Source organism: Oryx dammah, unplaced genomic scaffold, assembly GCF_014754425.2.
Source record: "Oryx dammah isolate SB20612 unplaced genomic scaffold, SCBI_Odam_1.1 HiC_scaffold_23, whole genome shotgun sequence".
Taxonomy (NCBI): domain Eukaryota; kingdom Metazoa; phylum Chordata; class Mammalia; order Artiodactyla; family Bovidae; genus Oryx; species Oryx dammah.
Window position 1 is genome coordinate 56,871,153 of NW_024070207.1, and position 12,529 is coordinate 56,883,681.

Consider the following 12,529-nt stretch of genomic DNA (forward strand, 5'->3'; position numbering starts at 1 on the left):
TATTGGAGTTTCAGCTTCAGCATCAGTCCTTCCAAAGAACATCCAGGACTGATCTCCTTTAGGATGGACTTGTTGGATCTCCTTGCAGTCCAAGGGACTCTCAAGAGTCTTCTCCAACACCACAGTTCAAAAGCACCAATTCTTTGGCGCTCAGCCTTCTTTACAGTCCAACTGTCACATCCATACATGACCACTGGAAAACCCATAGCCTTCACTAGATGGACTTTTGTTGGCAAAGTAATATTTCTGCTTTTCAATATGCTATCTAGGTTGGTCATAACTTTTCTTCCAAGGCATAAGCATCTTTTAATTTCATGGCTGCAATCACCATCTGCAGTGATTTTGGAGCCCAGAAAAAATTCTGACACTGTTTCCACTGTTTCCCCATTTATTTCCCATGAAGTGATGGGACCAGATGCCATGATCTTCGTTTTCTGAATGTTGAGCTTTAAGCCAACTTTTTCACTCTCCTCTCTTACTTTCATCAAGAGGCTTTTTAAGTTCCTCTTCACTTTCTGTCATAAGGGTGGTGTCATTTGCATATCTGAGGTTATTGATATTTCTCCCGGCAATCTTGATTCCAGCTTGTGCTTCTTCCAGCCCAGCATTTCTCATGATGTACTCTGCATAGAAGTTAAATAAGCGGGGTGACAGTATACAGCCTTGACGTACTCCTTTTCCTATTTGGAACCAGTCTGTTGGTCCATGTCCAGTTCTAACTGTTGCTTCTTGACCTGCATATAGGTTTCTCAAGAGGCAGGTCAGGTGGTCTGGTATTCCCATCTCTTTTAGAATTTTCCACAGTTTATTATGATCCACACAGTCAAAGGCTTTAGCATAGTCAATAAAGCAAAAATAGATGCTTTTCTGGAACTCTCTTGCTTTTTCCATGATCCATCAAATGTTGGCAATTTGATCTCTGGTTCCTCTGCCTTTTCTAAAACCAGCTTGAACATCAGGGAGTTCACGGTTCACGTATTGCTGAAGCCTGGCTTGGAGAATTTTGAGCATTGCTTTACTAGCGTGGGAGATGAGTGCAGTTGTGTGGTAGTTTGAGCATTCTTTGGCATTGGCTTTCTTTGGGATTGGAATGAAAACTGACCTTTTCCAGTCCTGTGGCCACTGCTGAGTTTTCCAAATTTGCTGGCGTATTGAGTGCAGCACTTTCACAGCATCATCTTCCAGGATTTGAAACAGCTCAACTGGAATTCCATCACCTCCATTAGCTTTGTTCGCAGTGATGCTTTCTAAGGCCCACTTGACTTCACATTCCAGGATGTCTGGCTCTAGGTGAGTGATCACACCATCATGATTATCTTGGTCGTGAAAATCTTTTTTGTACAGTTCTTCGTGTATTCTTGCCACCTCTTCTTAATATCTTCTGCTTCTGTTAGGTCCATGCCATTTCTGTCCTTTCTCGAGCCCTTCTTTGCATGAAACGTTCCCTTGGTATCTCTAATTTTCTTGAAGAGATCTCTAGTCTTTCCCATTCTGTTGTTTTCCTCTATTTCTTTGCATTGATCGCTGAAGAAGGCTTTCTTATCTCTCCTTTCTATTCTTTGGAACTCTGCATTCAGATGCTTATGTCTTTCCTTTTCTCCTTTGCTTCTTGCTTCTCTTCTTTTCACAGCTATTTGTAAGGCCTCCTCAGACAGCCATTTTGCTTTTTTGCATTTCTTTTCCATGGGGATGCTCCTGATTCCTGTCTCCTGTACAGTGTCACGAATCTCCATTCATAGTTCATCAGGCACTCTGTCTATCAGATCTAGTCCCTTAAATCTATTTCTCACTTCCACTGTATAATCATAAGGGATTTGATTTAGGTCATACCTGAATGGTCTAGTGGTTTTCCCTACTTTCTTCAACTTAAGTCTGAATTTGGCAATAAGGAGTTCATGATCTGAGCCACAGTCAGCTCCTGGTCTTGTTTCTGCTGACTGTATAGAGCTTCTCCATCTTTGACTGCAAAGTATATAATCAATCTGATTTCAGTGTTGGCCATCTGGTGATGTCCATGTGTAGAGTCTTCTCTTGTGTTGTTGGAAGAGGGTGTTTGCTATGACCAATTCATTTTCTTGGCAAAACTCTATTAGCCTTTTCCCTGCTTCATTCCATACTCCAAGCCAAATTTGCCTGTTACTCCAGAATGTGGTCCACTGGAGAAGGGAATGGCAAACCACTTCAGTATTCTTGCCTTGAGAACCTCATGAACAGTATGAAAAGCCAAAATGATAGGATACTGAAAGGGAACTCCCAGGGTCGGTAGCTGCCCAATATGCTACTGGAGATCAGTGGAGAAATAAATCCAGAAAGAATGAAGGGATGGAGCCAAAGCAAAAACAATACCCAGTTGTGGATGCGACTGGTAATAGAAGCATGGTCCGATGCTGTAAAGAGCAATATTGCATAGGAACCTGGAATGTCAGGTCCATGAATCAAGGCAAATTGGAAGTGGTCAAACAGGAGATGGCAAGATTGAACATCGACATTCTAGGAATCAGCGAACTAAAATGGACTGGAATGGGTGAATTTAACTCAGATGACCATTATATCTACTACTGTGGGCAGGAATCCCTTAGAAGAAATGGAGTAGCCATCATGGTCAACAAAAGAGTCCGAAATGCAGTACTTGGATGCAATCTCAAAAATGACAGAATGATCTCTGTCCGTTTCCAAGGCAAATCATTCAATATCACGGTAATCCAAGCCTATGCCCCAACCAGTAATGCTGAAGAAGCTGAAGTTGAACAGTTCTATGAAGACCTACAAGACCTTTTAGAACCAACACCCAAAAATCATGTCCTTTTCATTATAGGGGACTGGCTTGCAAAAGTAGGAATTCATCATCAGTTCTATCAAATGCATCTCTTTTCTACTCACCTAGGCCATGAAGATATTGCTTTTCCTCTGCTTTTTTTCACCAGGTCTCAGAATGGAAGAGTCCCTCAGTTCAAAAAGGTGGTATTCGAGGAATTTACTGATGGCTCCTTTACTCAGGCCGTATACCGTGGACAATTAAATGAACACCTGGGACTCTTGGGACCATATATAAGAGCAGAAGTGGAAGACAATATCATGGTAAGTTGAGGACAATGGGATTACAAGAAAATTGATCCATATATGTTTTTTTAATTTCTGATGATAAAAATACTGTTTTCACACTTTCAAAAAGTTTAAAGTATAGAAAATAAGAAAATTGAAAAATAACCCCATAATTATCATTTTTCTGTATGTTCTTATGTTTTTCCTATGTATTTTCTTTATGTATTCAAAATTATACAATTCATCATTCTAGTTTTTAAAATAAATGTTATAAACATTCCTTATGTTATTAAAAACACTACATATGTTTTTCAGCTGAAAGAATATTAGTTCATTATATGATTTTATGGTTTATTTAACTGTTTTTCTTTGAACAACCTTTTAGATAGTTTCTTTTTTTTTTCACTGTTTAAGTAATGATGTTATCACAACTCTTTTCCCAGAATAAAATTCCAGAAGTGCAATGTACAGGAACATTTTAAGTCTTTCTCTAACAAATTATCTGTTAATGTTCTTTGCATAGTTGAAATTTTTGGAGTGAATGCTTTTCTTGTTAATTTGTATTACCATATATATTATAGATCATTAATATATTAATGATCATTGGTCATTTTAGTGAATACTATTTTTCCAAGTTTATTTTCTTTTAATTTTATATGTGTTGTGTCTGACTCTTTATGACCCCGTGGACTGCAGCCTGCCAGGCTCCCCTGTCCATGGGATTCTCCAGATAAGAAAACTGGAGTGGGTTGCCATGCTTTTCTCTAGGGGATCTTCCTAACCCAAGGATCAAACCCATGTCTCCCACATTGCAGGCAGATTCTTTACTGTCTGAGCTACCAGGAAAGCCCAATTTTATATATAGTGATTTTTAAAATAAAATATGGTGGAAGTTTTAGGTAGTAACCCATAAATCTTTCCTTTATGACACTTTGATAGCTTTTATTTTTATAAAAATCCTTCCCTATACAGAGATTTATTTTCTTAAAATCACCTATATTTTCTTCAACTTTCTTTTACAGTTTAATTTCTTAACATCTAACTTTTTAATCCAATAATAATTCCTGTAGACTAGAATTTGCTTTGGCGCTGTATGAGCCACAGATCAAGATAGTTTTATTTTTTCCCTAGAAACAGTCATCCATTGTCCCAACTGATTGTTTACAGGAAGGATATAGAAGGATCTAAAATTATGGGATTGTGAGTGAATTTATTCTGACCTGAATTTTACTTTCCATATGTCCCATGAAAATGTATAACTTTCTAATTTTAAAAAAGTCTTATATAAAGAGCATATGTAATCATCCTGGCATTTGTCATGAAGAACTTTAAGAGCATCAGTTCCTGGGGTTATGGTCCCTTAAAACCCCTGTGGTCATATTTTTTCTTTTACTTTAGAATTTCTTTTAAGGATTTAGCAATTTTCTCCTTTGTAACTGTGAGTTCATTTCTTAAAGACTGTGGAAATGAAAAATGTTTCAGTTTCTTTCACAGATCTTTAGGTTTGGGTTCTAATAACATACCAATTCCTCCAGGTATTGAAAACCTGGATAACACCCCCTAAATAGGCATTGCTATTAGGGATGTAAGAACTTTACAAGATCCTAAAACATAATACTTGCCTTTTTCTCTCTGGCTCTGCAGGTAACTTTCAAAAACCAGGCCTCTCGTCCCTACTCCTTCTATTCTAGCCTTATTTCTTATAATGGAGATCAGAGACAAGGAGCAGAACCTCGAAAAAAGTTTGTCAAGCCTAATGAAACCCAAAGCTACTTTTGGAAAGTGCAGCACCATATGGCACCCACCAAAGATGAGTTCGACTGCAAAGCCTGGGCTTACTTTTCTGACGTTGATCTGGTAAGCAGGGCTCCTTTGTGCTGGCCCTTTCCTGCTTTGAAAGAAAGGGTCTCAGAACTTTCCTGGCAGTCTCATGGTTAAGACTTTGTGCCTCCACTGCAGGGGACACAGGTTCAATCCCTGGTCAGGAGCTGAGATCCCACATGCCCTGAGGTGCAGCCAAAAAGTAAAGTGTTAAAAAAAAGAAAAGGTCTTCTTTGTGTCAGCTGCTAAGAAGTGTGGGATTTATCCCCAGCATAATGGAAAGTTTTCAATAGGGGAGGTGTCAGCATATTTATGTTTTAGACATATCATTCAGGAATCTACTAAAGAGGAAGAATTGTCCCATGGGAAGCTGCAGAATGGGGTGGAGGGTCATAAAAGCTGATGAGAAATCCCCTCTGGTTCCTGAGTGAGAGAACATTCGCTCCTAGAACTAATGTCTTTCCTTTCAGGAAAAAGATGTGCACTCAGGCTTGATTGGCCCCATTCTGATCTGCCGCGTGGACACGCTGAGTGCTGCTCATGGGAGACAAGTGACAGTACAGGAATTCGCTCTGTTTTTCACCATTTTTGATGAAACCAAGAGCTGGTACTTTGCCGAAAACATGGCAAGGAACTGCATGGCGCCCTGCCATGTCCAGCCAGAGGACCCTACTTTTCAAGAAAAGTATCGCTTCCATGGTAATACAGTCCACACCCAAATCTCATTTGCTGTGAAGTGAGCCTGGAGCCTGAGGCTGGGATGTTGTACAATTTGAGAGTATATGGATGAGAGTGCAATCTTCCTAGGAATCCATCCTCTTGGCTGGAATGGAGGGAAAGACCCAGGCACAATAGACATTAACAGCTTTCTCTGTGTTATTTCTCTAGCAATCAATGGCTACGTGATGGATACACTCCCTGGCTTAGTCATGGCTCAGCATCAAAGGATTAGGTGGTATCTGCTCAGCATGGGCAGCAATGAAAATATCCATTCCATTCATTTCAGTGGGCATGTGTTCACTGTGCGAAAAACGGAGGAGTATAAAATGGCGGTCTACAATCTCTACCCAGGTACAAACCAGTTTGCACTCTGTCTTCAACTTCCTGTGCTTGCTGAGGAGCTCCTTTCAAGGTCTAGGCCCTGGGGATATGTCCCTTGAACAAAGAAGAGAGATCATAAAGAACTTAGCAAACGAACATGATCATTTAAGATACAGATAATGTGCTGTAAAGGAAACAGAGCAGAATCAATGGACAATGGATGTCCCAGCACTTTCCTAGAAAAAGAGGATTTTTCTCCCAACTCGAATCCCACAGGGCACCAATAGTGATTGGTTCCAATCACTAATTGGAATCACCAATTAGTGATTCCCAAAGAGTGATTGGTTTATGTATGAAGAACAAATTTTGATTAAACACTGCTCCCACTGTTGATCAAAACAGAATATCATCTTAATTCTCAAATGTTCCTTTAAAACAGGTTCTGAACTTCCCTGGTGATCCAGTGCTAGGTCTCGGTGCTTCTACCACAGGGCGCACAGTCTTGATCACCGATCAGGGAACTAAGATCCCATATACCTCACAGTGCAGGCAAAACAGAAGGAAGAAAAAAAAAATAGGTTTAATAGTGGAAGTAAACTTCTGTTTCTGTGTAAAAATTCTGATAAGCCCAGTGACTTTTCTTGCTGACTCTTGAGTAATGAACAGGCCTGCAGTCACTTAACGTCACAAAGAAAATTCAAGTCAGACATCATAACGTCCACTTCAACACATTAATCAAAGAAAATTTTCCCCCTTTTTTCTTGGCTGTGCCACACGGCATGCAGGATCTTAGTTCCCTGACCAGGGATAGAACCTCCGCCCCATAAAATGGAAGCATGGAGTTGTAACCAGTGGACTGCCGGGGAAATTCCATTCTTCATCAAAATTCTGAATTTCCTTTTATAAGGTTTTATTCTAGATTTTCAGCAAGAGGCACCTCCTTCTGGGTTTCATGACAAGTGCTCTGCTGTGGCATTCAGTGGGCCCTTTCACTCTGAATCATGCATTTCATTCTTAAGCTTTAGAGGATTTTTCTCCTTATCATTTCTCTGATTCCCGCCCCCGCCCCCCACTTTTGTTTTCTTTCCTTGCAGAACTTTCATTAGAAAAGTCTTGGACTTCTTCATCTTCTATGACTCAGTTTCCCTCATTTCCTTCTGTTTGCTTGCCTTTTTGCATTATGTCCTTAGGTTTCTGTTCCAGATCACTAATTTTGCCTTTAGCTTCGGAACTTGATTTTAACTTCAATATCTCCTTCCTATGCTTCCCCGTCCACTCCTGGCTGGTTGCTGCTTTGAACCGTAGCTTGGAGGGGGGAGAGATAAGGCATATCACCACTATCTGCACCTGGCAGATATTTAAAGTGAAAGTGAAAAGTCAAAGTGCAAGTCGCTCAGTCATGTCTGACTCTTTGCGACCCCATGGACTACTGGAGTGGGTAGCCTTTCCATTCTCCAGGGGATCTTCCCAACCCGGGGATCAAACCCAGGTCTCCTGCATTGCAGGTGGATTCTTTGCCAGCTGAGCCACCAGGGAAGCCCAAGAAAATGGAGCGGGTAGCCTAACCCTTCTCCAGCAGAGCTTCCTGACCCAGGAATTGAACTGGGGTCTCCTGCATTGCAGGCAGATTCTTTACTGAGCTCTCAGGGAAGCACGGCAGATATTTAAAGAGGACTCTTTCTCTGGTGGGGTACTTTCAGGGGCTCTGCAGAAACTCCTTTGGGGAACCCTCTTACACTAAATCCTCTTGACTTGGTTGGTTTTACCTTTATTCTGGATGGTCACTTATCACTCAGCCCTCAGCTCCTCAGCATTCACCTCTAGCTTCTTGCTCCTAGGGTTACTTTACTCATCGAGGCAGGGAGCCCACATCTTGTCAATGAGAAATCCACCTCTGGCTCTGCCAAGCCTTGAGAGTGCAGGCCAGTCCTAATGCAATAGCTTTCTCCCGTATCCACCCCTGAAGCATCCAGGTACTCTTTCTCTCCCTTTCCCCAGGGTCAGAACTTCACCTCCAGTGTCTCCAGCTGCAGGGGTTACATCACAGGCACTTTGGGTCAAAGAGTGGTGCAACTGACTTGGCTAGATCTCCTCTGATGTTCTGCATAATCTGATGTATCTTATGCCCGTTTTGGTGAGAGGAAGTCACTTTTCTGCCTTCTGGTTTTGCTAAGGTGTCTTTGAGACCGTGGAAATGCTACCATCCAAGGTTGGGACTTGGCGGATAGAATGTCTTATTGGCGAGCACCTACAAGCTGGGATGAGCACTCTTTTCCTGGTGTACAGCAAGGGTGAGTGGCACTGGGCACTCGACCACTTTCCACCTCCTCAAAGGGTGGCCTTTGCCAAGAACTGCATACAAGCTCACAGTCATTACCAAATCTAAAATGAATATTGCGGGCAGAAATCAGAATCCTCAGAGGAGGGCAGATCTGCCTGAAGCTTTGAACACTATAACACTGAAGTCCCAAGAGCTCCAGGAGCAAATTTTGAAGCTTAATTTTGGTCCTGTTACGAAGTGTAACTCTCATATATCATCTGGAAGAAGTTGAGTTTTAATCCTCAACAAGAAGAGAACCACTGGTATACTTATGGATGGACCCTAGTTTTCAGTTTAGTTTAGTTGCTCAGTCACATCCGACTCTTTGCGACCCCATGGACCGAAGCATTCCAGGCCTCCCTGTCCATCACCAACTCCCAGGGTTTATTCAAACTCATGTCCATTGAGTTGGTGATACCATCCAACTGTCTCATCCTCTGTCATCCCCTTCTCCTGCCTTCAATTTTTCCCAGCATCAGGGTCTTTTCCAGTGAGTCAGTTCTTCCCATCAGGTGGCCAAAGTATTGGAGTTTCAACTTCAACATCAGTCCTTCCAATGAACACCCAGGACTGATCTCCTTTAGGATGGACTGGGTGGATCTCCTTGCAGTCCAAGGGACTCTCAAGTGTCTTCTCCAACACCACAGTTCAAAAGCATCAATTCTTTGGTGCTCAGCTTGCTTTATAGGCCAACTCACATCCATACACAACTACTGGAAAAACCATAGCCTTGACTAGATAGATCTTTGTTGGCAAAGTAATGTTTTTGCTTTACTCAGTTGCAAAATCTGAGTAGTTCTAGTGCCTTCCTGTTGGAACTAGTTAAATGAGATAGTACAATAAAAATCTTGCATCCAATTCTTGCCACGTAGTATACACTAAAAAATATGAGCATTTCTTGGTGTTCTCATTGACCTGCATTTCTGAAGCTCTATTTCTGCACTTCTAACGATTGTGCTCCCCTGGTTTGATTTCAGAGTGTCAAATTCCACTGGGAATGGCTTCTGGACGCATTAGAGATTTTCAGATTACAGCTTCAGGACAATATGGTAAACAGTATTCCTTTCTCTCAAAGCACTGAGCTGATTATATGGTTTTTTATTTCTGTTGGAAAGATTCAGATAAACAATCCATCTTCATGCTTCTATAAATTCTATTCCATAGGTGCCTCTCAATCTATTTTCTTTTCTCACCCAAGTAATGCATCTGCCTCTTTAAATGTCCTGCCTGCCTTCCACATGGCTTCCTTTCAATCCACTCTCTTCGCTGTAGCAAGAAGCTGCATTTTTCTCAAACTGTAGCCCACAGGTCACATCCAGTCCATCACTTGATTTTGTATGGCCTTCAAGCTAAGAATTATTTTTCTATTCTTAAATAATTGGGGAAAAAAACGAAAGAAGAAGAATATTTCATGACATGTGAAAATTATATGAAATTCTAATTCCAATGTTCATAAAGAAGCCACACTTGTTCATTTACAATTCTCTGTGGGCACTTTCACTGTGTGTGTGTGTCTGTGTGTGTTAGGTGCTCAGTTATGTCCGACTTTCTGCAACCCCATGGACTGTAGCCTGCCAGGCTCCTCTGTCTATGGGATTCTTCAGGCAAGAATACTGGAGTAGATTGCCATTCCCTTCTCCAGAGAATCTTCCCCACCCAGGGACTGAACCCTGGTCTCCTGCATTGCAGGCAGATTCTTTACCATTTGAGCTACAGGGAAGTCTCTGTAGCTTTTGCTCTACAACAGCATTTAAATGTCACAACACCAGATGATAAAGGCTAAATTATTTACAGGAAAAAAGTTTGCCAAACTCCATTTTAGAGGGGAAAAAAAACATTTGAAAAAGATGTTTGAGAAATATATACCAAAATAGTACTATTTTTCTTTGGGTAGATGATGTTTTATACTTCTTTTATTTTTTTAACTTATGTTTTCTTTTTATTTCTAATTTCTCTCCAGTGAACATAGATTATGTAATAGAGAAATAATATTAATTGATGGTGCTGGTGACACATTAGTATTAGCTAAGTAGAGGTACAAACAATCAACAAACTTACTAAATTTTAGAAAATAAAATAGACAAGAAGGACAAGCCAAACACTTCAGTAGTCATTGATATTACTCTGCTTTATACCTTTGTCTTCACAGCTAGGATTAACCTTTCTCAAGAGAGTAATTTTAATCCTACATGTCCAGGACCAACCCAGCTGAATCTAATCTCTCTTCCCTTTCTTGAGCAAAGGACAGTGGGCCCCAAAGCTGGCCAGACTTCATTATTCTGGATCAATCAACGCCTGGAGCACCAAGGATCCCTCTCCTTGGATCAAGGTTAGAAAATGCATTGCATTCCATCACATCACACATTCCTTTGGCAAGCTCAATGCCTTGTATACCTCCTTCCTGCCTAAGTCATTTTCATCAAACCCCAAGTAATAGATGAGGAAAGAACTGAAGAACAGAGTGGCTTATGATTTGTACCAAAAGAGTCAGGACTGAAAGACTCAGGAATAGAATTGAGTGCTCTGTATTTTGTTTTTTAATTATTTTTGCCACCCTGGGTCTTCATTATGCAGTTTTTTTCTCTAATTGTGGCAAGTGGGAGCTGCTCTCTAGTTATGTGCAGGCTTCTCACTGTGGTGGCTGCTCTTGTGGCAGAGCACCAGCTTCAGTAGTTTTGGTTCCCAGGCTCTAAAGCACAAGCTCAGTAGTTGTGGCTTATGGGCTTAGCTGTCCTGAGGCACATGGGATCTTCCAGGACCAGGGATCGAACACATGTCCCCTGCACTGGCAGGCAGACTCTACCACTGTGCCAGCAGGGAAGTCCTACACTGTGTTTTTAATCTTTCTACTGGGATTAGAATCTCTGACTATCTTTCTATAACATCAAATTTACCACCTCCAAAGACTGCGTATTCTTTTTTTAGATGTCTTCAATTGCCTAGGTATCCTTGAGTCCTCCAGTTCCTTCATGTTAACACAAAAACAAATGGCTTGATCCCTGGTCCCACAAGGCAAGAAAATGTGGCTTCTTCTTTTTCTAAAACCAAAGCCTTCTTCTTCACAAATTCTACACCACAGAGTAGTAAGAAACGCCTGCTAAAGTTAGGCCAAATCTGGTCAACCAACTTGGAGTCATTACTGAAAGTGTCCTTAGGTTAACTGAATTTTTTTTTCAATGACTCAGTCTTTCATCTTTTTTCCCTTCCCCATGTCCTCTGGAGCAGCGCTGGCCAATAGAAATATCACATGAACCACAAATGCAAAGCACATGTGTAATTTTCCATTTTCTAGTAGCTGCATTAAAATAGGAACATGTTAAATTCATTTTAATAATACATCTTCTCAGGAATTCCCTGGTGATCCAGTAGTTAGGACTGAGTGCTTTCACTGCCAGGGGCCTGAGTTTAATCCCTGCTCAGTGAATTAAAATCCTGCAGGCCGTGTGGCTCTGCCAAAAAAAATCATAATACATTATCTTTAATCCAACATATCCAAAAATATTATCATGGCAACATGTGAGCAGTCAGGACTAATGTTCAAACACGCCTCCTTCCTTGCACACCCTTCTCCTTCTTCTCCATGTAAGTTCCATGAAGGCAGGGCTTTTTTTATTGTTCACAATTCTGTTGCTAGTACCCAGAAAAGTGCTTGTTCTCAGTCACTCAGTCGTATCCGACCCTTTGTGACCCTGTGGACTGTAGCCTGACAGACTCCTCTGTCCACGGAATTATCCAAGCAAGAATACTGGAGTGGGTTGCCATTTCCTTCTCCAAGAAGAGTGCTTGGCACATAACAAATGCTAAAAATATATTCTTTGATGAATGAATGAATGAATGATGTATAGATAGAGCTTAGAGTCAACTGAGAAAAATCGCCATTAAGTACAAGAGTCCAAACCAGTCCTAGCTGAGTGTGCCAGGCATCTGGGAGAAATTAGGGTACCAACTGATGTCAAAATTCCTGTAATGCTTGTGTGACCCATGCCCTCTTCTTTCAGACCCAACCATTCCTTACTACTAAGGATCAATATTCCATCAGATCCCATGTGAGGTGCCAGGGCTAGAGAGAATGTAAAACCTAACATATTACATGTTTAGTATGCACCAGCAGTGAACTCAGCACATTGCATGTATTAACTCTGTAATCCTTCTGGTAACATTTTGAGATAAATACCATTATTAACTCCACTGTACAGAGCAAGAAATTGAGACACAAAACAGTTAGGTGACTGAGACAGGCTTATTGCCTTCAGGATCTCAGTCTAACAAGGAAGGCAAAAAGCAAAGAAAAGTTTACAATGGGGT

The 12,529-nt window shown here is 41.1% G+C and overlaps 1 protein-coding gene across 1 annotated transcript in view; it reads left to right on the forward strand.

Moving 5' to 3' along the window:
• F8 (coagulation factor VIII) overlaps positions 1 to 12,529 on the forward strand; it is a 142,388-nt gene that overhangs the window by 104,873 nt on the left and 24,986 nt on the right. Inside the window, exons 15-21 of the mRNA XM_040265450.1 lie at positions 2,925 to 3,078; positions 4,687 to 4,899; positions 5,334 to 5,562; positions 5,752 to 5,934; positions 8,079 to 8,195; positions 9,202 to 9,273; positions 10,468 to 10,553. Of these exons, the coding sequence (XP_040121384.1) occupies positions 2,925 to 3,078; positions 4,687 to 4,899; positions 5,334 to 5,562; positions 5,752 to 5,934; positions 8,079 to 8,195; positions 9,202 to 9,273; positions 10,468 to 10,553 (1,054 nt within the window). The remainder of the gene's footprint in view (positions 1 to 2,924; positions 3,079 to 4,686; positions 4,900 to 5,333; positions 5,563 to 5,751; positions 5,935 to 8,078; positions 8,196 to 9,201; positions 9,274 to 10,467; positions 10,554 to 12,529) is intronic.